Genomic DNA, 25,234 nt, shown 5'->3' on the forward strand with positions numbered 1-25,234 from the left:
ATCCCATCCATAACTGGGACAGGGAACAGGACCTGTTTTCCCACTGACAGTTCCCTATTTTCCTGCTGACAATTCCCTGTTTTCCCACTGACAATTCCCTATTTTCCCACTGATAATTCCCTGTTTTCCCACTGACAATTCCCTATTTTCTGCCAGGAAAGGCGCAGATTCCCGGGATTGCATCTCTCCCACTCCTTCCCCACTTCCAGGCTGGATTCACCCCCCTCTTCCAGACTTTCCTCTCCTCTTCTGTTTCCTGCTCCTTTATTTCACCCACAGGGAAGCAAACACCCCCTGGTCCCATCCATACCTGGGACAGGGAACAGGACCTGTTTTCCCACTGACAGTTCCCTATTTTCTGCCAGAAAAGACCCAGATTCCTGGGATTGCCTCTCTCCCACTCCTTCCCCACTTCCAGGCTGGATTCATCCCCCTCTTCCAGACTTTCCTCTCCTCTTCTGTTTCCTGCTCCTTTATTTTATCCACAGGGAAGTAAAGACTCCCTGGTCCCATCCATAACTGGGACATGGAACAGGATCCATTTTCCCACTGACAATTCCCTATTTTCCCGCTGACAATTCCCTGTTTTCTGCCAGATTCCCGGGATTGCCTCTCTCCCACTCCTTCCTCACTCCCAGGCTGGATTCACCCCCTCTCCCTGCACGTTCCCCTCCTCGTTCTGCCCACCCTCCCCAGCCCAGGCCATGTCCAGCACCATTCCCGAGTCTCTCCAGCGCCGGAATCCGGCCGGGATTTCCATCTTTGGAAGCGTGGCCGTGCTCCAGTGCCCTCCGTGGGAGGCTCTGGCTCCCACGTCACTTTTTTGGAGCTTCCTGCTGCTCCTGTGACGTCCGTGGGGCCGCGTCAGGCGCTGGCGAGGGAAGCGCAGCCCTTTTTTGGGAGCACAGGCTGTGGGATTTGGGATTTGGGAACAGCTGGGCTCTGTCAGGAATTCAGCACTCACAGCTCTGGGGATAAACACTCCACGTTGATTTTTTTTTAATTTTTTTTTCCCTCTGCTCAGCACAATATTTTCCTTTCTCTTTGGGAAGCGTTGTTTTGCTGCTGAGGGTGGAATTCTTTGCTGGAGTCCTTTTTAAATTTGCTTTTTCCTCCCCGCCCATTCCAGCCTCTCCAAAGCAGCTGTGGCCCCTTTGAAAAGGGGAAAAATCCTTCTTATTCCATAGAATTTGGGAATTTAGAATCTTGAGGCAAAACTGGGGCACTTTTGGGGGGGTTTCAAAAGGGTTTTTGGAGGAAAAGAGGTGGAGGAGTGAAGGAGAATTGGGGATTTCAAATGCCTGGGGAAAGGGGGATTTAAAAAAAGGAGGATTAAAAAGGGGGCATAAAAAAGGGGATAAAAAATAAAGGGGTATAAAAAAGGGAGGTGAAAAAGGGAGGTAAAAATATAGGGGGTAAAAAAGGAGATTAAAAGGGGGATAAAAAATAAAGGGGGATAAAAAATAAAGGGGATAAAAAATAAAGGGGGATAAAAAATAAAGGGGGATAAAAAATAAAGGGGGATAAAAAATAAAGGGGGATAAAAAATAAAGGGGGATAAAAAGGGGGACAAAATTAAAGGAGGATAAAAAATAAAAGGGTATAAAAAGGGATTAAAAATAAATGGTAATAAAAAATAAATGGGGCTAAAAAGGGGGCTAAAAAGGGGGGGATAAAAAAAGAGAGGTAAAAATAAAGGGAGGTTAAAAAAGGGGAATAAAAAAGGGGGACAACAAAAGGGGGCTAAAAATAAAGGGGGGTAAAAAATAAAGAAGGATTAAAAAGGGGTAAAAAATAAAGGGGGTAAAAAAGGAGATAAAAAAGGGGGATAGAAAAAAAAAAGGGGGACAAAGAACAAGGAATAAAATCAGAGCTCGCTGGCAGTGGTGCGTTATCCCAAAGAAATTTTGTACAAATGCACAAATATTTGGGAATTCTGAATAATTTACAGCAACCCTCGAAGCGAGGCTGAAGTCAAATCCCCACCTGAGTCTTCCTCAGCTCCTGGAAAATCCCAAACCCACAAAGTCAAAGCTCCTTTTCCCTGACCCGGCTGCTGAGCCCCTCCTTTCGTGTGGGTGGTGGGGAGATAAGGCAGGCCCTGCTCTTAACAAGGGATAAATCAGCAGGAAATAAAGAAATCAGCGGAAAATAAAGGCATTAGTGGGAAAAAAAAATAAAGGAAAAAAAAAGAAAAAAACCCAAAAAACCCCAACCCAACCTAAACCAAACCAAACCAAACCAACAAACAAAAAACCCACAAAAAACAAAAATAAAACAAAAATAAACAAAAAAACCCCCCAAAAAACCCAAACCAAAACAAAACAAAAAACAAACAAAAAAAACCACCAAAAAAAAAAAAAAGCCAAACAAAAAAAACTCCCAAAAAAACCCAAAAAAAACCCCAAAAAAATCAGATTACAGAGGCAGGAGGAGCTGTTGCCTCAGCTGAAGGACAGTGACTCTGGGAGATGGAAAATCCCTTTATCCCCACCTGGAGAAATCCAAAATTGGGGCTCACACCCAGAGCTTTGATCTCCCCTGGGAGCCGGGAACCCGCTGGGCACAGGCAGGAGCTGCTCACCTTGGGCCAGGTGTGCTCAGAGCCTTTCTTTGCATAGCCCAAGTGTCATGAGGTGCAATTAAGGCAATTACGCCCAATTTTAGCTGCCCACAGAGTAATTGGGGGCAATTTTTGGCATCCCCAGGGGTGTTTTGGGAGCCTGAGGTGGCCCTGCTGATGATTTTCCTGCTTGAGGTCTCAGCTCAGGTGTGGCTCAGGTGACACCTTTGAAGTGGACGTTGTTGTGCTGATGTTGTTGGGATAGGGCTGGAGGAGAAAAACTCCAAGTTTCCAATTTTTCCCTTCCTTCCCCTCTTTGGAAATTCACTTTTCCAGCTTCCTGAGTCTCCAGGTGCTTCCAGAGTGGGGAGTGAAGCTCCAGGAGCCTCAGGAAATGGAGTTTCAGCATCCACGGAGCTGGAGCAGCCCCGTGGAGTGAATTTTCCAAGGAAAATGGGACAAATGTCATTGGGATGAGGAATTTCAGCCTGGCTGCACCTCCTGGGATGGAAAAAACACCCCCAAGAGCATTGGAAAAACTGAAATCCCAACAGGGAGCTGAGGTGCTGCTCCTGGGAGGGATCCCTGTGGCTCTGACCCAAAATTTGGGTGATCCAACCCCAGATTTTGGAGCAAAATTAACTTTTTAACCACTTCTCTAAAGATTTCCCAGCTCCAGCTCCGAGGCCACATCCCTGCTCCAGAAATCCTCCCAGATTTTCTGGAGTGACAGAACTTTCCTGTGGGATTTTTAGGAGAAAAAACCCCCTGAGCTTCCTCCTCGGAGCCTCCAAGGAGAGACACAAAAATTTGGGGACGATGCTCGGCCTGTCCTGGCTCCGGCGCTCGTCCAACTCCCGGAATTCCCGACAGAGCAGCTCTGAGGATTTTTCCCAGGATTTTCCAGGTCCTGGCAGGTGAACCTGTGGATTTTTCCCGAGGAGTTTTCCAGCTCCTGGCAGGTGAACCTGTGGATTTTTCCCAGGAGTTTTCCAGGTCCTGGCAGGTGAACCTGTGGATTTTTCCTGAGGAGTTTTCCAGGTCCTGGCAGGTGAACCTGTGGATTTTTCCCAGGATTTTCCAGCTCCTGACAGGTGAACCTGTGGATTTTTCCCAGGAGTTTTCCAGGTCCTGGCAGGTGAACCTGTGGATTTTTCCTGAGGAGTTTTCCAGGTCCTGGCAGGTGAACCTGTGGATTTTTCCTGAGGAGTTTTCCAGGTCCTGGCAGGTGAACCTGTGGATTTTTCCCAGGAGTTTTCCAGGTCCTGACAGGTGAACCTGTGGATTTTTCCTGAGGAGTTTTCCAGGTCCTGGCAGGTGAACCTGTGGATTTTTCCCAGGAGTTTTCCAGGTCCTGGCAGGTGAACCTGTGGATTTTTCCCAGGAGTTTTCCAGGTCCTGGCAGGTGAACCTGTGGATTTTTCCTGAGGAGTTTTCCAGGTCCTGGCAGGTGAACCTGTGGATTTTTCCCAGGAGTTTTCCAGGTCCTGGCAGGTGAACCTGTGGATTTTTCCCAGGAGTTTTCCAGGTCCTGGCAGGTGAACCTGTGGATTTTTCCTGAGGAGTTTTCCAGGTCCTGGCAGGTGAACCTGTGGATTTTTCCCAGGAGTTTTCCAGGTCCTGGCAGGTGAACCTGTGGATTTTTCCCAGGAGTTTTCCAGGTCCTGGCAGGTGAACCTGTGGATTTTTCCCAGGATTTTCCAGGTCCTGGCAGGTGAAGCCCTGCGGTTCCTGCCCAGCTGTGTCACCCCAACAATCCCAACCCTTGGGAAGAGCCCGGGGCGAGCCGGGAGGGATCTCCCGGAGCAGGGATGGGCTTGGGAAGAGGCAGCAGCCGGATTTAAGCCAGGCCTGGCTGTTCCCGAGCTCCCTTTGCCGCTTGCAGGGCCTGGAGCCGCGGCCTCGTTCGGAGTTTTGGGTGTAGCCTGGGAAGAGCCCCTGGAGCTTCTCCCACCGTCCCTTCCCTCCCACACCGAGCCCACCACGGATTTGGAACACAGGGGAGAGGGGTGGGTTGGAAAGAGCCACAATTCCCAGCGGATTTCGCCCCAAAACCCCAAGAATTCCATGGAAAAAAATCCTGGAATTCCATGGAAAAATTTCCAGCGGATTTTGCCCTAAAGCCTTTGGAATTCCATAGAAAAAGGTCCCAATTCCCAGCAGATTTTGCCCTAAACCTCTTGGAATTCCATGGGAAAAGCCCAAATTGGCAATGGATTTTGCCCCAAAACCCCAAGAATTCCATGGAAAAAAATCCCAGAATTCCATGGAAAAATCCCAAGAATTCCATGGAAAAAGCCACAATTCCCAGCGGATTTTGTCCTAAACCTCTTAGAATTCCATGGAAAAAGCCTAAATTCCTAGTGGATTTTTCCCTAAAACCTTTGAAATTCCATGTAAAAAGCCCCAATTCTCAGCAGACATTGCCCCAAAACCTCAAGAATTCCATGGAAAAACCCCCCAGAATTCCATGGAATAATCTCAGCAATTCCATGGAAAAAGCCCCAATTCCCAGTAGATTTTGCCCTAAACCTTTGGAATTCCATGGAAAAATCCCAGGATTCCATGGAAAAAGCCCCAATTCCCCGGCAGATTTTGCCCCAAAACCCCAAGAAAAAAAATGATAAAATCCCAGTATTCCATGGGAAGAAAAGAAAAAAAGAAAGAGCTTTGGATTATCCCCCACAACCTCAACTCTTCGTTTGGGATTCCAATAAAATCATTTCTGGATCGATCCTGCTGCCCCTTGGCCAAGCAGCGTCTCCCACGTGCAATCCCAACATTTTTAGGCAAAGGGAAAAGCTGATCCAGTGGTGGCTTTGAATGGGAAAGTGTCTCAGACCCAGCAAAAAGAAGTTTTGGGGTTGATCGGGCCGAAATGGAGCTTCTCTTATTGTGGATTAAATTTGCAAAGTACACCTGGATTTATATTATTTTTAAATAAAAGAAATCGTGAAGAGAGTCCCCAAACAATAAGGAAAAGCCATTCCAGATATCCCAAATAGCAAAAATAGCCACACAAATCCTTCCTGAGGAGCTAAAAAGTTGTAAATAAAGATCACTAAAAATATTGAAGAAAGAAATTCACTAATGATGGATCGGCAGGGAATGGAAATTACAGAAATGAAAATTATTACTCCATTTTATTTCCATATTTTCAAGCCAAACCTTCCTCCTTGGGTCTAGCTCACTAAGAGGCCAAAATTCCTCCCGTCTTCCCAATTTTTTGGAATATGGAGAATATGGAAAATAAAGTGGAGTGAGGAAGGGGCTGGAGGGCAGGGAGAGGAGGGGAGGTGGATCCACCTGGACACATCCAGAGGGAGGGAATGAGCTCTGGAATCAGCCCTGGATGGGTCAGTTTGCCATGAACTGGCCCAAATCTGAATCTGGAACCTTCTTATCAACACCTGCGATGTCGGAGTCTAGAACATTCCTCTGGCCACCCTGGAGGGTTTGGAGATGGGACAGGGGGGTCTGGGGTCTGCACAAGGGGGTCAGAGCCTCACAGAGGACACTGCCTCTGATCCCTGCCATGGCAGTGAATGCCCACAGTGTGTGAAGAATCACAAGCTGAGAGAATTCAAAATAAGCAGTATTTAGTTTATCATAGAATGTAAATGTAGAATCTGGGATTTTTAGTATATGGGGCTGAAGAGACAAGATGGAGGAATTGGGGAGTGGCCCCTGTGCTCCTTGTTCTTGCTCTCGTCCCCCATTTTCTGCTGAGTTGGATTTTAGAGATTGGTTTAGAGTAGAACTGACATGTTAGCATAGGTAATAGGTATTAGTAAAATTTTGTAAATAAAAAGTTCATTTTGGACGGTGGTTGGGTCAGGGGTACTGTACATAAGGTGTGGGGCTCTCTGATCTGCCCAGTCCTGCTCTGCTGGGGACGCCTTGCAAAGCTCGTTAAGAACTGAGAGATAATTAAGAATAAACAGCCTTGATAACACGAACTGCTGGACTCAACTTGTCGTCTCTACCTCTGGTGTGAAACACCCAGGGTGAAGAGAAGACTGAAAACCTGATTAACTCTGGGAACAGCAACCCAGGGGAAACTCCCAGGGAACAGCAACCCTGGGGGAACCCTGAGCACCTTGGGGAACACCAACCCCAAGGAGAATCTCAGGGAATCAACAACCCTGAGAGGGAATCTCTCTGGAGGCCTGGAAAGGCAGGAAATAGATTTGGGAATCTCTCTGGAGGCCTGGAAAGGCAGGAAATAGATTTGGGAATCTCTCTGGAGGCCTGGAAAGGCAGGAAATAGATTTGGGAATCTCTCTGGAGGCCTGGAAAGGCAGGAAATAACGGCAGGGTGGATTTGGGGATGGGTGGAAGGATCTGCTGCCCATTCCCGGAGCTCCCTGGAGCTCACCCGCTGCGGGGAAGGCGATGCTGAGCTCCAGGGAATGCCAGGGACGTGCCAGCGGAGCAGAGCCAGGGATATTCGGGGAACAGGACGGTCAGAAATGGAGCTGGAGACGTTTCACAACAGCAGAGAGGCTCGGGGGGTTGTTTACAGAGCCCAGAGGGGAAATGAGGGATGAGGAAAGCTGGGAGTGGGACAGGGGGAGATGGCAGCACAGCACAGAATCCTCACGGAATAAAAAAAACCTCTTCTGAGTCCTCATAAAAAATCCTCGGGGATGAGAGGTGAACAAACGACCCTGGAGGAGCGGCAGGGGGGGAATGGCTGCAGCATTTCGTAATTGTTGTGAGTCACAGCTGGTATTTCTGGAAATGAGGGAGGAGGGAGCTCTGCCAGGAGCAGGGGAGGGCCGGCCTGAAAATCAGAGCTCCTTCCATGAGCTGTGCAGAGAAGGGAAATCCAACGCCAGGGAAGGTGGGAACAGCGGAATGAGGAGCTGGGATTGGGGGAAAGAGCTGGAAAATAGAGCCCTGTCCACGGAGCTGGTGGGATTTCCTGGCTGTCCCAAACAGGGGAATGGCCTGAGCTCCATGGATCTCCTGACCAACACCTGTTACCTTTGGGAGGAAGGAATTTGAAGAATTTCAAAGCTTTCTTGGCATGAATCTGATCCAAACCAGCAGCCAGATATTTGCTGGGCATGGAGAGACTGTGGGGAGGTGGAATCCCCATCCCTGGAGGCGTCCACAGAGCTCCTGGAGGTGTCCAAGGAACACCTGGAGGTGTCCAAAGGGCTCCTGGAGGTGTCCAAGGAGCTCCTGGAGGTGTCCAAGGAACACCTGGAGGTGTCCAAGGAGTTCCTGGAGGTGTCCAAGGAACTCCTGGAGGTGTCCAAGGAGCTCCTGGAGGTGTCCAAGGAAATCCTGGAGGTGTCCAAGGAGCTCCTGGAGGTGTCCAAGGAAATCCTGGAGGTGTCCAAGGAGCTCCTGGAGGTGTCCAAGGAGCTCCTGGAGGTGTCCAAGGAACACCTGGAGGTGTCCAAGGAGCTCCTGGAGGTGTCCAAGGAACACCTGGAGGTGTCCAAGGAACACCTGGAGGTGTCCAAGGAGCTCCTGGAGATGTCCAAGGAGCCCCTGGAGGTGTCCAAGGAGCTCCTGGAGGTGTCCAAGGAGCTCCTGGAGGTGTCCAAGGAGCTCCTGGAGGTGTCCAAGGAGCCCCTGGAGGTGTCCAAGGCTCTCCTGGCCTGGTGACAAGGTGTGGATCGGGCACAGCTTGGGCTCGATGATCCTGGAGGGCTTTTCCAGCCTCAGGGATTTTGGGATTCTGTGCCGCACCTCAGGAGATGATGTTGGACCTTCACCCAGGGCTTCCCACAGGACGGATCTCATGGCAGCGACCCCACGTGCTCTGTTTGGAAAAAGGAGAAGGAATTGGGCCCAGGCCAGCCCCCAAATCCCTCTCCTGAGGCAGCTGAGCAGATCCCAGCCCTGCCAGCATTCCAGCCCCTCCTTGTCCCTGTTCCAGCAGCTCCATGTGCGCCCAGGGAAGGAGGGACACGCACGGGGGTGACGTGATGGGACATCTGAGACGGCCAGGACGGAGGGATGTGTCTCTGCCAGGGCTCTGGGGCGCAGGGAATGGGATCCTGGGCGTGGAAATGAATGGATTCCCGCCTCACCAGGCGTCCTGGCAGGGCTGGGTGAGGTTTGGGATGGGTGTATTTAATGATTTCTCGTTAACTCTCATCCAGTCGTGTCTTGGAGAGGGACTTGGGACAAGTGAGAAGAAAAGGGAGAATGGCCTGAGGATGAAGGGCAGGGTTAGATGGGATATTAGGGAGAAATTCTTCCCTGTGAGGGTGGGAAAGCCCTGGAATGGATTTCCCAGAGAAGCTGTGGCTGCCCCTGGATCCCTGGAAGTGTCCAAGGCCAGGCTGGAGCAGCCTGGGACAGTGGGAGGTGTCCCTGCCCAAGGCAGGGTGCAGTGGGATGAGCTTTAAGGCCCTTTCTAACCCAACCCAGTCTGGGATTCCACGATTCCAAATCTTCCACAGGCTTTGAAACCCTGGAGAAACAAACTGCCTTTATCCAGGGGTTTATTAATTATGGCAAGGACAAAGTGCTCCATTTCTATAAAAAACTGCTGAAAAATCCCTCTTCAGCTCAGATCTCGATTTGTGACTGAGCAAAGAGTAATAATAACTCAGCTCTCTGGCCTGCAACCACTTTCATGCTCCAAAAGTTGGAAAATCCCTCCACGGTTGGCAAGAGGAGCAGGCAACATTGACACCTGCTGTCGGGAATTTTAATAGCCACGCACTCCAGCACAGCCAAGAGCAGGAAAACAGCCCCAAACAAACAAAAAAAAGGCGAAACAAGGGGGATTGCTCGCAGAAAGCTTTATTGACTCCTCATTATCGCACACGAGTAAACCCCAGGGATGGGTTGGCTGGAGAAGGGGGGGATCACTGGGGCCAGTTGCAGCAGGAGCAGGCGGGGTCGAAGACCAGCCCCTGCTCGCAGCTCTGCACGAAGGTCTGGCCGTTGAGGCAGCTGTAGAAGTTCCTGTTGTTGGTGGGGTCCGGGTAGATCCCGTTGGGTTTCCCGGCGCAGAAGCCGCTGCCGCCGGAGCCGCCGGAGCCGCCGGAGCCGCCGCCGGTGGTGGGGGGAGCCTCGGTGATGGGGGGCAGGGGCTCAGCGGGGGGAACGCAGTCTGGCATGGAGGAACCCAAGCAGGAAAAGGTTTATTTTATGTTCCCGGCCTTTCATCCCTCCCGCGCATCCAGAGGGAGCTTGGGAGTCTCCATGAGGGAGCTGCTCCCGCTGGTGGTGGGGGGAGGCTCGAAGGGGAGGAGGGGGGAACAGAGTCTGGAATTCAGGCAGGAAAGGACTGGGAGTGTTTAATTCCTGCCCATCCTTCACAGGGGGCTTGGGAGTCTCCATCAAGGAGCTGCCCCCGCTGGTGGGAGCCTCAGAGATGGGAGGAAGGGGCTCAGAGGGCAAACGCAGTCTGGAATTGAGGCAGGAAAGGACTGGGAGTGTTTAATTCCTCCCACACCTCCATAGGAATTTTGGGAGTCTCCATCAAGGAGATGCTCCCGCTGGTGGGAGCCTCAGAGATGGAGGAAGGGGCTCAGAGGGCAAACGCAGTCTGGAATTCAGGCGGGAAAGGGCTGGAAGTGTTTCATCCCTCCCACACCTCCACAGGAATTTTGGGAGTCTCCATCAGGGAGCTGCTGCCGCTCTCCTGCAGCCACTCACCGCCGCTCTGCAGCCCCAGGCCCTTCTTCAGGCTGGAGATCAGCGGGTATTTGCCCTCCTTGCAGAAATCCCCAGTGAAGTCATCCATGTCCAGGGCCCAGACCATGGCCCCTCCAAAGTTGTTCTTCTTCAGCCAATCCACCTGTGGGGAGGAAGATCCCGGTGAGCCCCAGGAACGGATCCCAGGGGAGGCTCCGGCCTCGTCCCAGCACGGCCCCGCTGCCCCCAGACCTTGATGCCGAAGCTCTTGACGTTGTCGTAGCCGACCCACTCGCTGCCCTTGTAGGCGTAGGGAACGTCCTGGGGTTCATCCCAAGCCTGGGTGGCTCCAGAGCTCAGCAGACTGCAGATCTGAGGAGAGGGAAGCAGGAATGTTACCCACAAAAAGGGAAGAGCCCAGGCTCTGCTGCTGCCTTGCCTTTATCCTCTGGTTTGGAGCCATGTCCCAGTTCCCGGAGTGCACAACTCCTTCCCAGCCATTCCACGGACAGCTTTGTGTCTGAGCCACGCAGAAAACTCCCCGCGAGCCTCCTGATCCATTCCTTCCAATGATCTGAGACAGGAATGTGGTGGGAGCAGCCGTACCTCGTAGTAAGCCAGAGTTCCGGCCTCCCTGGTGTAGGGCCCGGCGGGGCCAGGCCCGGACGCTGGAGCTCCCACGGAGGTGTCGGATGGGTTCTGCAGGGTGAAGCTCTTTCCGTAGGTTGGGAATCCCACCAGGAGCTTCTCAGCTGGGGCCCCGTTGCTCTTCCAATAGTTCATGGCGTATTCCTGCAAGGAACCAGCCCCGCTCGAGGCTTTGCTGGGATTTGTAGGACGAATTCCTCAAAATCTCCCCGGGGGAGCCGCCGAGGATCTGAGCCCCGCGAGTGCCCCACAGAAACACTCACAACGTTGAAGTATTTGTAGTCGCCGGTGTCAGCAGGGCCGGCGTACAGGGGGCTGTTCTCGCCCGTGTTCCTCTCCCAGGACCCGTGGAAGTCGTAGGTCATCACGTGGATGTAATCCAGGTACCTGCGGCCAGCGGGGGCTGTGTCCTCACCCAGGCACCAGAGCTGAGGGTGCCCGGCCACCGCCCCCAGCCCCGGCACACGGGGCTCCCTGCGGGGCTCCTTCACTTCAGCACTTCCAGGAAACCCCTCCAAGCCCCCCAGGGACCCCCGGCTTTGCCACTCACTTGCCAATCTCAGCAATCTCGTAGCCGGCCTGGATGGTGGAAAGTCCGGCAGCAACAGCGGCGGTGACCATGAGCCGGGGCTGGTTGCTCTGTTTGGCCTCCTGCTCGAAGGCTGCCAGCAGTTCCTGAGGGATCCAAGGGACAGCGATCACTGGGGGCTCTGGGACGGGGCTGTGCAGCCACCCAGAGCTCCCAGGGCTGGCGCCAAGCCCACCTTAACCAGGACGGTGAAGAGAGCCTTGTCCTGGGCAGGGCTGCCCCTGGAGCCGGGGTATTCCCAGTCCAGGTCCAGCCCGTCAAACTGATACTGCCGCAGGAACTTGATGACGGACTTGATGAAGGTCTGGCGGTTCTCGGGAGAGGAGACCATGGTGGTGAACCTGGGCAAGCAGAGCAGGAGAGAGGTGGGGTTTCCATGGAGCCCCGTTCCAGCTCTCCTTCTCTTTCCCCATTGCTCTTTAGGGCAGGACATGGGTTGAGCTCACTTCTGGGTGCCGAAATTCCATCCTCCAATGGCCAGCAGGGTCTTCAGATCTTTGTTCCTGCAAGGCAAGAGGCAGCACCCTGAGCTGTTGCATGTCCACAGCCCCCATAGCCGCTGTCCCCATGCCCAGGGGACGGGGCTGTCGCCCTGCCCTGCCCTGTCCGTGTCTCTCTCCTCTTCCCTCAGCGTCCCTCGGCCGGAGCCGCTGTCCCCGCGCCGAGCCCGGACCCAGGGCAGGGCTGGCAGGGAGCAGCGCCGTGCCCGGGGCTGCGGCACTCACTGGTTCTTGAGGCCGTTGAAGGACTTGTACAGGGTCTCGTCGTTCCACTCGTAGGTGGTGATCTCGTTGTTCTTCATGTCGGCGAAGGCGTAGATCAGGTGGTTGCACAGGCAGGGGTCGACATTTTCGGGGGTGAACTTGCCCAGGCCGGGCCGGTACTGGGCCCAGTTGGTGAAGTAACAGGTCAGCACATAGGCAGTGCCTGCGGGACACAGCGGGCATGGAGGGGCTGCAGCGCCCCGGGCACAGCGCGGCCCCTCGGGCGCGGCATCCCCCGGCACGGGCCGGGCACAGCTCCCGGCGCGGGGCACAGCTCCGGGAAAGGGCAGCGGGGCCGGGCAGCCCCCGCACCCTGCCGGGCTCCCTGCCCGCCGCAGCCCCGCGCTCGGCGCCCTCCTCCTGCGGGGCCGGCCGGGGCTCGGGGCCGCCGCTGCCCTCAGCCCCCGCCGCGGGCTCTGTGCCCCGCACGGGCCCGGCCGGCCCGGGGGCAGCGCCGGCTCCTGCCCGAGCGGCTCCGGGGAAGCAGCACCTACCGAGCTGGGCGTGCAGCAGCAGGGCCAGGCCTGGAGGGCACAAGGAAACAACAAACCCGTCACTGTTTGCTCTCACCAATGCAAAGCTCTTCTGCAACGCTCTGCTCCCAGGCTGAGGCAGAGGAGTTCTTCGAGAGAACAGGCTAACATTTGTTCTAGCATTCCAGTAAAATTTGTCAAATCATTTCAGGTAAAAGCATAGAAAGGAACCCAAGCAGGTTCCAAAGCTGTCATTTGATTTTGAGATGTAAGTTAGAAAGCACATTTCAGTTCCACCCTGCAATGAACCCTGCCCATGCTCAAAGCAGAACAGATCCCCAGCCACACCAGCACTAAAGAACAGATGTCTGCCTGCCCAAAGGAAATTGAGAAACCTTTGAGAGAGAAGAGAGAGCAGCATTTTTCCCCCTCCACCCCCTGTCCCGGCAGCAGAGCGGCAGTGCCAGAGCCTGCAGCCTGCTCAGGAGGGCAGGGAGCTCCAGGCTGCAGCAGCACTCACCGGTGAGCAGAGTGAGCTTGGCCATCTTGGACCAGGACTGCTGTGCTCAGCCTCTCGGCCACTTTTATATCCTTCCCCATCCTCCTGCCAGCCTTACATCAACAGCCACGGACAAATATTATGAAATTTGGCAAAGACCCCATCAACAAATCTGACACCAGGACAATGGGCCTGAGCCCTCCCGCTGGAGGGGTCACTGCTGTGGGGCTGTGCCACGTCCTGGTGCTGCAAGGGCAGATAAAGAACGGGATTAGATTGCTCGGATTGTTCCAAGGGTTGTTTCCATGTTTGTGACCCTGCTGGTGGCGGTGCAGGGACCGGTGGCTGAAGTGTGTGACCTTGTGCTGTCCTTGAGCCCTTCCCCAGGGCTGGCACTGCCAAAGCCGAGCTTTGGGCTTTGCCAGGCTCAGGTGTCCTTGGTGGGACCGGCCCCAGGCAGGAGCGGGCAGGGCTCCGGCTGCAGCCCTGGGAATGTTGGAGGCTGTGGGATCTGGGCTCACTGGCCGTGGGCAGGGCAGGGCCAGAGGGACCCGGGGGGTCTGAGCTGTGCCTTGCCCACCCAGCTGAGCTGGGCTCTCCTCAGGGAAGCAGAGGAAATTCCTTTTATTTTTTTAGAGGTTGAACTCTCAAGGTACACCCCAGATAATGGGGCAGGTTAATTTTCCTCTCACCTTTATCCCCTCATCTTTCTGCTCTGCTCTTTCCCAAACTGAGACACCCCCGTGTTTCCGAGCATTCCCGTTTCTCCTTAAGTGAATCTCCATCAGCCGAATGCCTCAAAATATCTTCCCCACATTTTTATTTTCACCTTCTGCCCAGGTGCACATTCCAAACTCTCACCCTGTGCGATGGCACCGGGAATTTCTTCCCTTTTGCCCACTCAGGAGTGTGGACACGGCTGTGTCCCTGCACTGGGATGTTTAATTCCTTTCAGGGTGACACAAAGGTGACTTTCCAGGAGGTCACCCCGCCTTGGATGAATGGAATCCTGGAGAACAGCCTGGTATCAGATGCTGGCTGCCCTGCAGATTAAATGTGCCAGCCCGAGCCTTTGGGATTTGGTGCAGGCACGGGGTGGGATACGGCCGATAACAGGACAACATCCTCAAGGAGTATTTTTCCAATGTTTTTCTTGGTTGATAAAGTCCCAGGGTACAAATTCAACTGGGACAGATCTGGAAAATCCTACCCTCGGTGACCTCTGGAGCATTTTCAGCTCTGTTATCCACAGAAGGTGTTTGGTGTAAAAAGGAGAGCATTTGAGGCAGGCTCAAGGACAGTGATTTGTGTTCAAACAAACTCAGATCCTGGAATTTTCCTTCAGGATTTTCCTTCAGGATTTTCCTTCAGGACTTTTCCTGCCCTTCTCCTGTTATAACAAAGTTGGTTTGCCGTGGGTTCCCTGGGAGTGGTGGGAGGTATCAAAGGGCACAAAATTGGTCCTTACTGAAAGAATTCCAATTAAAAAGAGCAAACAGGGGCCTTCCAACTACTCCAGTGTTGGGCTGCAGAGAGATTCTGCCACTCTGGGCTCTTCCTGCTGCATCTTCCCTCTAAAACACTTTATCTTCATATACATATTTCTTTTATTTACATGCATAAACATAATTATTTTTATTTCTGTACATATTTATTTCTACTTCTCTACATTTGTATTTGTATTTATATTTGTAATGGTATATATTTATATTTATATTTATATTTATATTTATATTTATATTTATATTTATATTTATATTTATATTTATATTTATATTTATATTTATATTTATATTTATATTTATATTTATATTTATATTTATATTTATTCTGCATCTATGTCTCTATTTCTCTGCGTATATATTTATATTTCTCTGCACATGTATATTTTGAATTCTCTGTATATGTATTTATTTCTATTTCTCTGCATGTATATTTATATTTCTCTGCACATGTATATTTTGAATTCTCTGTATATGTTTATTCTTATTTCTCTGCATATCCATATGGATTTATTTAAATTTATCCATATACATTTATTTAAATTTATGCATCCCCATATATATTTAAATAAATTTATCCACGCCCACATTTATTTATTTAAATCTATCCATATCCATATCCATTTATGGCCCATACCACGAGGCCCTGGGCTCAGCACTGGGATTTTCCTGCCCGTGGCAGCTCCAGGATTCTCCTGGAGATGGATCCGTGTTTCCCTGAGTGCCACAGCCTCAGAGCCTGAGAGCCTCCAGCATTACCTACCAAGGAAGGTACAGGTTGGATATTAGGAAAAAATTTTTTCACTGAAAGAGTAATAAAGCACTGGAATTGTCTTCCCAGGGAGGTGGTGGAGTCACCATCCCTGGATGTGTTTAAAAAAAGACTGGAAATGCATTTAGTGCTATGGTCTAGCTGAGGTGTTCAGGCATAGGTTGGACTTGATGATCTTAGAGGTCTCTTCCAACCTCATTATTCTGTGATTCTGTGATTCTGTGATTCTGTGATTCTGTGATTCTGTGATTCCCAGCTCCTGGAAAAACAACCAGCTCCAAGGTGGGGCAGCTGGGCTGGGAGATTCCCGAGGGATTTTCCTGCACGCAGGAGCCCGAGGGGCGGCTGCAGCACCCGGAGGGATCCGAGGGGCTGGAATGCTGCCCCTGGGATGGGATCTGGGAACAGCCTCTGGTGCTGCTGCTTTTCCTCCCTGTGGGAACCCCGGGGCTGCTGCTGCTGCTGTCACAAAGCTCTCCCTGCTCTGGGAAGGTTTTCCAGGGAATCTCTGAGGCTCCTTCCCAGACAGAAGCCGCTCATTGGCATTTTGAGGACTCCAGTTCTGCAATTCCACCCTCAGGCTGCTGAACTTGGACAGGGCTGGAATTTTCGGGCTCCAGGACACATCAGGAGTCTGTGGTGGGTTGGGACGTGCTCAGCAGAACCATTCCTGAAGGGAGGAATTCCTACAGCTGCCTCTGAGCCAGAGCACCAGGCCTGGGCAGTTTTGAGACTGGTCCCTTTGCAATGTGACTTTTCCAAGAGGAGAATCTTTTTCCTGGCCAAATGGGCTGGAAAAGGGCTGGGTGGGGAGCCAGAGTCCTGCTTGTGCCACCGTGACCCTTCTCCCTGTGCACTTTCAGGACCTTCCCTGTGCTCTTTCAGGACCTTCCCTGTGCCTGCTGATATTTTTTTCCTTCTCAACACCTGCCCTGTTGGCACTGGAAGAAATCCTTGGAAAATGTCCTGTCAGGGCTTGTTAAAATACAGACTGTGGCTTCAGGCTCTTCCCTTCCCTGACCATAATAATCACCAGACAATCCTGGAGCATCAAAATATTAAGGACAAAATGAGTTGAAACAAGAAGCTGCTGGGTTTGCGTGAAGCTTTATTGAATCATTCTCATTGTGTGCAATGGGATCAGAGGGATCATGGGGCGGGAACGGGATCGGGATCTCCAGGGCCAGTCCCCACCATCGGCACTGCAGCTCCTCCTGCACCTCCAGCAGCTGCAGGGACGTGAGGACTGCGCCGTGCGGGGCTCTTGCAGCCTGAAAAGAAAGCAGGATTCTCCTTGGGGATGAGTTTGTGATGCCCCCTCCTCCTCCCTGCCCCTCTTGGGCATTCCCACGGCCCCAGGGTGTTCCCAATATCCCTCCCCATGGCACTCACGGCACGTTCACACCCCCAGGCCCTTCTTCAGGCTGGAGATCAGCGGGTATTTGCCCTGGTGGCAGAAGGTGCCAGTGAAGTCATCCAGGTCGATGGTCCAGACCATGGCCCCTCCAAAGTTGTTCTGCTTCAGCCAATCCACCTGTGGGGAGAAAGATCCCGGTGAGCCCCAGGAACGGATCCCACGGGAGGCTCCGGCCTCATCCCAGCACTGTCCCCCATTCTTAATCTGCCCCTGCAGCACCAGGACGTGGCTCAGCCCCACAGACCTTGAGGTTGAAGCTCCTGACGTTGTCGTAGCCGATCCACTCATTGCCCTTGTAGGCGTAGGGCACATCCTCGGGGGCGTCCCAAGCCTGGGTGGCTCCGGAGTCCAGGAAGGTGCAGATCTGGGAGAAAGGGCAGTGGGAACGTGGGCCAGGTTAGGAATTCTGTGCTGGAAGTCCCAGCAGTGTCTGAGCCGCCCTTGCAGTCCCACACACACCTCGTAGTAAGCCAGGAGCCCGGCCTCGCCGGTGTAGGGTCCCGCGGGGCCAGGGCCTGAGGCCGGGGCTCCGATGCCGGTGTTGGATGGGTTCTGCAGGGTGAAGGTTTTCCCGTAGGTTGGGAATCCCACCAGGAGCTTCTGAGCTGGGGCGCCGTTGTTCTTCCAGTAGTTCATGGCGTATTCCTGGAAAAGCCAGCACGGTTCAGGGGCGTGCAGGGATGGGCTGTGGGGAGAGCAGCCCTGGCCCGGGGGTCCCAAAGGCACTCACAACGCTGAGGGTGCCGCTGCTGTGCAGGGGGCTGTTCTCGCCCGTGGAGCCGTCCCAGGGCCCGTGGAAGTCGTAGGTCATGACGTGGATGTAATCCAGGTACCTGCGGGCAGCGGGGGCTGTGTCCTCACCCAGGCACCAGAGCTGAGGGTGCCCCCAGCCCCGGCCATGAGCCCTCCTCCCGCACATGGGGCTCCCTCAGGGGCTCTCTGCAGCTTTCCCTGGCAGGAACCCACCCTGGTGCCACCTGCAACCCCAGGCTTGCCACTCACTTGCCCAGCTCAGCAATCTCGTAGCCGGCCTGGATGGTGGAAAGTCCTCCGGCCACAGCAGCGGTGACCATGAGCCGGGGCCGGTTGCTCTGTTTGGCCTCCTGCTCGAAGGCTGCCACCAGTTCCTGAGGGATCCAAGGGACAGCGATCACTGGGGGCTTGGGGCTGAGGCTTTGCAGCTGCCCCAGGCTCAGAGGCTCAGAGGCCGGAGCTGTGGCCAGCAGAGCCTGGAGCCAAGCCCACCTTAACCAGGACGGTGAAGAGAGCCTTGTCCTGGGCGGGGCTGCCCCTGGAGCCGGGGTATTCCCAGTCCAGGTCCAGCCCATCAAATCCGTGCTGGCGCAGGAACCTGACCACGGAGTTGATGAAGGTCTGGCGGTTCTGGGGTGTGGAGACCATGGTGGTGAACCTGGGCAAGCAGAGCAGGAGAGAGTCGGGTTGGAATGGAGCCTCTTCCTCCATTCCCTCCCTTTCCCCAGAGTCACTATTGAAAGGAGCTGGTTTGAACTCACTTCTGGGTGCCGAAATTCCATCCTCCAATGGCCAGCAGGGTCTTCAGGTTCCTGTTCCTGCAAGGAAGGGGAAGAAACCAGAGTGACCCCAAGGATTTGGTGTCACCTTTGCAGGCCAGGTCCTTTTGGGGGTAAAGGCCAAGGGATAACAGGCAGCACTCGGTGCCGCTGTCCCTGAGCTCAGGGGACAGGGCTGTCACCCTGCCCTGCCCTGCCCAGCCCCAGAGGGAGCAGCGCCGTGCCCGGGGCTGCGGCACTCACTGGTTCTTGAGGCCGTTGAAGGACTTGTACAGGGTCTCGTCGTTCCACTCGTAGGTGGTGATCTCGTTGTTCTTCATGTCGGCGAAGGCGTAGATCAGGTGGTTGCACAGGTTGGGGTCGATGTTCTCAGGGGTGTATTTGCCCAGACCAGGCCGGTACTGGGCCCAGTTGGTGAAGTAACAGGTCAGCACATAGGCAGTGCCTGCGGGGACACAGCGGGCATGGAGGGGCTGCAGCGCCCCGGGCACAGCGCGGCCCCTCGGGCCGGGGCAGCGCCGGCTCCTGCCGGAGCGGCTCCGGGGAAGCAGCACCTACCGAGCTGGGCGTGCAGCAGCAGGGCCAGGCCTGGAGGGCACAAGGAAACAACAAACCCGTCACTCTTTGCTCTCACCAATGCAAAGCTCTTCTGCAACGCTCTGCTCCCAGGCTGAGGCAGAGGAGTTCTAGAGAACAGCCTAAAACTTGTCCAAGCATTTCAGGTAAAAGCATAGAAGAGAACCCAAGCAAGTTCCGAAGCTGTCATTTGACTTTTAGATATAAGTTAGAAAGCACATTTCAGTTCCACCCTGCAATGAACCCTGTCCATGCTCAAAGCAGAACAGATCCCCAGCCACACCAGCACTAAAGAACAGATGTCTCCCTGCCCAAAGGAAATTTAGAAACCTTTGAGAGAGAAGAGAGAGCAGCATTTTTCCCCCTCCACCCCCTGTCCCGGAAGCAGAGCGGCAGTGCCAGAGCCTGCAGCCTGCTCAGGAGGGCAGGGAGCTCCAGGCTGCAGCAGCACTCACCGGTGAGCAGAGTGAGCTTGGCCATCTTGGACCAGGACTGCTGTGCTCAGCCTCTCGGCCACTTTTATATCCTTCCCCATCCTCCTGCCAGCCTTACATCAACAGCCATGAACAAATATTATGAAATTTGGCAAAGACCCCATCAACAAATCTGACACCAGGACAATGGGCCTGAGCCCTCCTGCTGGAGGGGTCACTGCTGTGGGGCTGTGCCATATCCTGGTGCTGCAAGGGCAGATAAAGAATGGGATTAGATTGCTTGGATTGTCCAGGTGTTGTTTTTAACAACAGCTTTGTGTCCTTGCTGGCCACTGAGCAGGGACTGATGACTGAAGTGTGTGACCTTGTGCTGTCCTTGAGTCCTTCCGGAGATGCTGGCACTGCCAAAACAAATGTGTGGCACAAGGGTTTGGTCTCCTTGGGTTTATGGAAACAAAGTGAATCAGAATCAGCCTCTGCTGTGTTGTCCTCCCACTTGTTCTTGTGACCACGGGTGTCAGGAGATTCGGGAAAGAGGATGACAAACAAGTCCTCTTGCAGAAGAATTTATCAGGTGGTGAATGACTCAGTCAAAACAAATGTGGTTTTTCTTAAGTGATTCCTGCGGTCTGCGTCCCTGAGGAGAGCCCAGCTCAGCTGGGTGGGCAAGGCACAGCTCAGACCCCCCGGGTCCCTCTGGCCCTGCCCTGCCCACAGCCAGTGAGCCCAGATCCCACAGCCTCCAACATTCCCAGGGCTGCAGCCGGAGCCCTGCCCGCTCCTGCCTGGGGCCGGTCCCACCAAGGACACCTGAGCCTGGCAAAGCCCAAAGCTCGGCTTTGGCAGTGCCAGCCCTGGAGAAGGGCTCAAGGACAGCACAAGGTCACACACTTCAGCCACCGGTCCCTGCACCGCCACCAGCAGGGTCACAAACATGGAAACAACCCTTGGAACAATCCGAGCAATCTAATCCCGTTCTTTATCTGCCCTTGCAGCACCAGGACGTGGCACAGCCCCACAGCAGTGACCCCTCCAGCGGGAGGGCTCAGGCCCATTGTCCTGGTGTCAGATTTGTTGATGGGGTCTTTGCCAAATTTCATAATATTTGTCCGTGGCTGTTGATGTAAGGCTGGCAGGAGGATGGGGAAGGATATAAAAGTGGCCGAGAGGCTGAGCACAGCAGTCCTGGTCCAAGATGGCCAAGCTCACTCTGCTCACCGGTGAGTGCTGCTGCAGCCTGGAGCTCCCTGCCCTCCTGAGCAGGCTGCAGGCTCTGGCACTGCCGCTCTGCTGCCGGGGCAGGGGGCGGAGGGGGAAAAATGCTGCTCTCTCTTCTCTCACAAAGGTTTCTCAATTTCCTTTGGGGCTGGAGACATCTGTTCTTTAGTGCTGGTGTGGTTGGGGATCTGTTCTGCTTTGAGCATGGACAGGGTTCATTGCAGGGTGGAACTGAAATGTGCTTTCTAACTTACATCTCAAAATCAAATGACAGCTTTGGAACCTGCTTGGGTTCTCTCTATACTTTTACCTGAAATGATTTGAGAAATTTTACTGGAATGCTAGAAGAAATGTTAGCCTGTTCTCTCGAAGAACTCCTCTGCCTCAGCCTGGGAGCAGAGCGTTGCAGAAGAGCTTTGCATTGGTGAGAGCAAAGAGTGACGGGTTTGTTGTTTCCTTGTGCCCTCCAGGCCTGGCCCTGCTGCTGCACGCCCAGCTCGGTAGGTGCTGCTTCCCCGGAGCCGCTCGGGCAGGAGCCGGCGCTGCCCCCGGGCCGGCCGGGCCCGTGCGGGGCACAGAGCCCGCGGCGGGGGCTGAGGGCAGCGGCGGCCCCGAGCCCCGGCCGGCCCCGCAGGAGGAGGGCGCCGAGCGCGGGGCTGGGGCGGGCAGGGAGCCCGGCAGGGTGCGGGGGCTGCCCGGCCCCGCTGCCCTTTCCCGGAGCTGTGCCCCGCACCGGGAGCTGTGCCCGGCCCGTGCCGGGGGATGCCGCGCCCGAGGGGCCGCGCTGTGCCCGGGGCGCTGCAGCCCCTCCATGCCCGCTGTGTCCCGCAGGCACTGCCTATGTGCTGACCTGTTACTTCACCAACTGGGCCCAGTACCGGCCCGGCCTGGGCAAGTTCACCCCCGAAAATGTCGACCCCTGCCTGTGCAACCACCTGATCTACGCCTTCGCCGACATGAAGAACAACGAGATCACCACCTACGAGTGGAACGACGAGACCCTGTACAAGTCCTTCAACGGCCTCAAGAACCAGTGAGTGCCGCAGCCCCGGGCACGGCGCTGCTCCCTGCCAGCCCTGCCCTGGGTCCGGATCAGCGCGGGGACAGCGGCTCCGGCCGAGGGACGCTGAGGGAAGAGGAGAGAGACACGGACAGGGCAGGGCAGGGGGACAGCCCCGTCCCCTGGGCATGGGGACAGCGGCTATGGGGGCTGTGGACATGCAAGAGCTCAGGGTGCTGCCTCTTGCCTTGCAGGAACAAAGATCTGAAGACCCTGCTGGCCATTGGAGGATGGAATTTCGGCACCCAGAAGTGAGCTCAACCCATGTCCTGCCCTAAAGAGCAACGGGGAAAGAGAAGGAGAGCTGGAACGGGGCTCCATGGAAACCCCACCTCTCTCCTGCTCTGCTTGCCCAGGTTCACCACCATGGTCTCCTCTCCCGAGAACCGCCAGACCTTCATCAAGTCCGTCATCAAGTTCCTGCGGCAGTATCAGTTTGACGGGCTGGACCTGGACTGGGAATACCCCGGCTCCAGGGGCAGCCCTGCCCAGGACAAGGCTCTCTTCACCGTCCTGGTTAAGGTGGGCTTGGCGCCAGCCCTGGGAGCTCTGGGTGGCTGCACAGCCCCATCCCAGAGCCCCCAGTGATCGCTGTCCCTTGGATCCCTCAGGAACTGGTGGCAGCCTTCGAGCAGGAGGCCAAACAGAGCAACCAGCCCCGGCTCATGGTCACCGCCGCCGTTGCTGCCGGACTTTCCACCATCCAGGCCGGCTACGAGATTGCTGAGATTGGCAAGTGAGTGGCAAAGCCGGGGGTCCCAGGGGGGCTTGGAGGGGTTTCCTGGAAGTGCTGAAGTGAAGGAGCCCCGCAGGGAGCCCCGTGTGCCGGGGCTGGGGGCGGTGGCCGGGCACCCTCAGCTCCGGTGCCTGGGTGAGGACACAGCCCCCGCTGGCCGCAGGTACCTGGATTACATCCACGTGATGACCTACGACTTCCACGGGTCCTGGGAGAGGAACACGGGCGAGAACAGCCCCCTGTACGCCGGCCCTGCTGACACCGGCGACTACAAATACTTCAACGTTGTGAGTGTTTCTGTGGGGCACTCGCGGGGCTCAGATCCTCGGCGGCTCCCCCGGGGAGATTTTGAGGAATTCGTCCTACAAATCCCAGCAAAGCCTCGAGCGGGGCTGGTTCCTTGCAGGAATACGCCATGAACTATTGGAAGAGCAACGGGGCCCCAGCTGAGAAGCTCCTGGTGGGATTCCCAACCTACGGAAAGAGCTTCACCCTGCAGAACCCATCCGACACCTCCGTGGGAGCTCCAGCGTCCGGGCCTGGCCCCGCCGGGCCCTACACCAGGGAGGCCGGAACTCTGGCTTACTACGAGGTACGGCTGCTCCCACCACATTCCTGTCTCAGATCATTGGAAGGAATGGATCAGGAGGCTCCCGGGGAGTTTTCTGCGTGGCTCAGGCACAAAGCTGTCCGTGGAATGGCTGGGAAGGAGTTGTGCACTCCGGGAACAGGGACACGGCTCCAAACCAGAGGATAAAGGCAAGGCAAGGGCAGAGCCTGGGCTCTTCCCTTTTTGTGGGTAACATTCCTGCTTCCCTCTCCTCAGATCTGCAGTCTGCTGAGCTCTGGAGCCACCCAGGCTTGGGATGAACCCCAGGACGTTCCCTACGCCTACAAGGGCAGCGAGTGGGTCGGCTACGACAACGTCAAGAGCTTCGGCATCAAGGTCTGGGGGCAGCGGGGCCGTGCTGGGACGAGGCCGGAGCCTCCCCTGGGATCCGTTCCTGGGGCTCACCGGGATCTTCCTCCCCACAGGTGGATTGGCTGAAGAAGAACAACTTTGGAGGGGCCATGGTCTGGGCCCTGGACATGGATGACTTCACTGGGGATTTCTGCAAGGAGGGCAAATACCCGCTGATCTCCAGCCTGAAGAAGGGCCTGGGGCTGCAGAGCGGCGGTGAGTGGCTGCAGGAGAGCGGCAGCAGCTCCCTGATGGAGACTCCCAAAATTCCTGTGGAGGTGTGGGAGGGATGAAACACTTCCAGCCCTTTCCCACCTGAATTCCAGACTGTGTTTGCCCTCTGAGCTCCTGCCTCCATCTCCGAGGCTCCCACCAGCAGGGGCAGCTCCTTGATGGAGACTCCCAAAATTCCTATGGAGGTGTGGGAGGAATTAAACACTCCCAGTCCTTTCCTGCCTCAATTCCAGACTGTGTTTGCCTTCTGAGCCCCTTCCTCCATCTCTGAGGCTCCCACCAGCGGGAGCAGCTCCTTGGTGGAGACTCCCAAGCTCCCTGTGAAGGATGGGCAGGAATTAAACACTCCCAGTCCTTTCCTGCCTGAATTTCAGACTCTGTTCCCCCCTCCTCCCCTTCGAGCCTCCCCCCACCACCAGCGGGAGCAGCTCCCTCATGGAGACTCCCGAGCTCCCTCTAGATGTGCGGGAGGGATGAAAGGCCGGGAACATAAAATAAACCTTTTCCTGCTTGGGTTCCTCCATGCCAGACTGCGTTCCCCCCGCTGAGCCCCTGCCCCCCATCACCGAGGCTCCCCCCACCACCGGCGGCGGCTCCGGCGGCTCCGGCGGCTCCGGCGGCAGCGGCTTCTGCGCCGGGAAACCCAACGGGATCTACCCGGACCCCACCAACAACAGGAACTTCTACAGCTGCCTCAACGGCCAGACCTTCGTGCAGAGCTGCGAGCAGGGGCTGGTCTTCGACCCCGCCTGCTCCTGCTGCAACTGGCCCCAGTGATCCCCCCCTTCTCCAGCCAACCCATCCCTGGGGTTTACTCGTGTGCGATAATGAGGAGTCAATAAAGCTTTCTGCGAGCAATCCCCCTTGTTTCGCCTTTTTTTTGTTTGTTTGGGGCTGTTTTCCTGCTCTTGGCTGTGCTGGAGTGCGTGGCTATTAAAATTCCCGACAGCAGGTGTCAATGTTGCCTGCTCCTCTTGCCAACCGTGGAGGGATTTTTCCAACTTTTGGAGCATGAAAGTGGTTGCAGGCCAGAGAGCTGAGTTATTATTACTCTTTGCTCAGTCACAAATCGAGATCTGAGCTGAAGAGGGATTTTTCAGCAGTTTTTTATAGAAATGGAGCACTTTGTCCTTGCCATAGTTAATAAACCCCAGGATAAAGGCAGTTTGTTTCTCCAGGGTTTCAAAGCCTGTGGAAGATTTGGAATCGTGGAATCCCAGACTGGGTTGGGTTAGAAAGGGCCTTAAAGCTCATCCCATTCCACCCTGCCTTGGGCAGGGACACCTCCCACTGTCCCAGGCTGCTCCAGCCTGGCCTTGGACACTTCCAGGGATCCAGGGGCAGCCACAGCTTCTCTGGGAAATCTATTCCAGAGCTTTCCCACCCTCACAGGGAAGAATTTCTCCCTAATATCCCATCTAACCCTGCCCTTCATCCTCAGGCCATTCTCCCTTTTCTTGTCACTCCAGCCCCTTGTCCAAAATCAAAGCCATGGAGGGATTTTCCAGGAACCTCCCGGCAACTTTTGGAGAAGCTCTGCAGCCCCTCCGTGCCCGCTGTGTCCTGCCTGTGTGCTGAGCTGTCACTGCACCAACTGGGCCCAGCACAGGCCTGACAGGGGCAGATACACAAACTCATCCCCAAA

At 54.9% G+C, this 25,234-nt stretch overlaps 3 protein-coding genes across 3 annotated transcripts; 1 reads left to right on the forward strand and 2 right to left on the reverse strand.

Moving 5' to 3' along the window:
• Positions 1 to 9,325: 9,325 nt before the first annotated feature.
• LOC134561493 (acidic mammalian chitinase-like) lies at positions 9,326 to 13,289 on the reverse strand. The gene is made up of 11 exons (XM_063418562.1): positions 13,169 to 13,289; positions 12,670 to 12,699; positions 12,137 to 12,338; positions 11,858 to 11,914; positions 11,587 to 11,752; positions 11,373 to 11,497; positions 11,086 to 11,209; positions 10,781 to 10,966; positions 10,427 to 10,546; positions 10,196 to 10,337; positions 9,326 to 9,647 (listed from the first exon to the last, which is right to left on the reverse strand). Exons 1-11 carry the CDS (start codon positions 13,191 to 13,193, stop codon positions 9,400 to 9,402), a joined length of 1,425 nt encoding a protein of 474 aa, XP_063274632.1. The 5' UTR covers positions 13,194 to 13,289; the 3' UTR covers positions 9,326 to 9,399.
• A 3,223-nt stretch (positions 13,290 to 16,512) lies between these two features.
• LOC134561504 (acidic mammalian chitinase-like) lies at positions 16,513 to 19,522 on the reverse strand. The gene is made up of 11 exons (XM_063418587.1): positions 19,402 to 19,522; positions 18,929 to 18,958; positions 18,614 to 18,815; positions 18,353 to 18,409; positions 18,084 to 18,249; positions 17,841 to 17,965; positions 17,569 to 17,671; positions 17,298 to 17,483; positions 17,083 to 17,202; positions 16,814 to 16,955; positions 16,513 to 16,692 (listed from the first exon to the last, which is right to left on the reverse strand). The coding sequence occupies exons 1-10, from the start codon at positions 19,424 to 19,426 to the stop codon at positions 16,821 to 16,823; spliced, it is 1,149 nt and encodes a 382-aa protein (XP_063274657.1). The 5' UTR covers positions 19,427 to 19,522; the 3' UTR covers positions 16,513 to 16,692; positions 16,814 to 16,820.
• Positions 19,523 to 20,479: 957 nt separating this feature from the next.
• LOC134561492 (acidic mammalian chitinase-like) lies at positions 20,480 to 24,440 on the forward strand. The gene is made up of 11 exons (XM_063418561.1): positions 20,480 to 20,600; positions 21,069 to 21,098; positions 21,430 to 21,631; positions 21,853 to 21,909; positions 22,015 to 22,180; positions 22,270 to 22,394; positions 22,558 to 22,681; positions 22,801 to 22,986; positions 23,221 to 23,340; positions 23,430 to 23,571; positions 24,119 to 24,440. Exons 1-11 carry the CDS (start codon positions 20,576 to 20,578, stop codon positions 24,364 to 24,366), a joined length of 1,425 nt encoding a protein of 474 aa, XP_063274631.1. The 5' UTR covers positions 20,480 to 20,575; the 3' UTR covers positions 24,367 to 24,440.
• Positions 24,441 to 25,234: the final 794 nt, after the last annotated feature.

The sequence above is a fragment of the Prinia subflava genome, chromosome 23 (assembly GCF_021018805.1).
Source record: "Prinia subflava isolate CZ2003 ecotype Zambia chromosome 23, Cam_Psub_1.2, whole genome shotgun sequence".
Taxonomy (NCBI): Eukaryota; Metazoa; Chordata; class Aves; order Passeriformes; family Cisticolidae; genus Prinia; species Prinia subflava.

What these genes read in the sequence shown, in the direction of transcription:
- LOC134561493 (XM_063418562.1), bottom strand. Translation starts at nt 13,193, where the DNA reads ATGGCCAAGCTCACTCTGCTCACCG. An exon ending in TCTTCACCGTCCTGGTTAAG is followed by an intron (nt 11,498 to 11,586) that starts GTGGGCTTGGCG and finishes TGGATCCCTCAG; the next exon opens with GAACTGCTGGCAGCCTTCGA. An exon ending in GAGATTGCTGAGATTGGCAA is followed by an intron (nt 11,210 to 11,372) that starts GTGAGTGGCAAA and finishes CGCTGGCCGCAG; the next exon opens with GTACCTGGATTACATCCACG.
- LOC134561504 (XM_063418587.1), bottom strand. Translation starts at nt 19,426, where the DNA reads ATGGCCAAGCTCACTCTGCTCACCG. An exon ending in TCTTCACCGTCCTGGTTAAG is followed by an intron (nt 17,966 to 18,083) that starts GTGGGCTTGGCT and finishes TGGATCCCTCAG; the next exon opens with GAACTGGTGGCAGCCTTCGA. An exon ending in GCAGCGGCACCCTCAGCGTT is followed by an intron (nt 17,484 to 17,568) that starts GTGAGTGCCTTT and finishes TGGCTTTTCCAG; the next exon opens with GAATACGCCATGAACTACTG.
- LOC134561492 (XM_063418561.1), top strand. Translation starts at nt 20,576, where the DNA reads ATGGCCAAGCTCACTCTGCTCACCG. An exon ending in GCTGCTGCACGCCCAGCTCG is followed by an intron (nt 21,099 to 21,429) that starts GTAGGTGCTGCT and finishes TGTGTCCCGCAG; the next exon opens with GCACTGCCTATGTGCTGACC. An exon ending in TCAAGAGCTTCGGCATCAAG is followed by an intron (nt 23,341 to 23,429) that starts GTCTGGGGGCAG and finishes TCCTCCCCACAG; the next exon opens with GTGGATTGGCTGAAGAAGAA.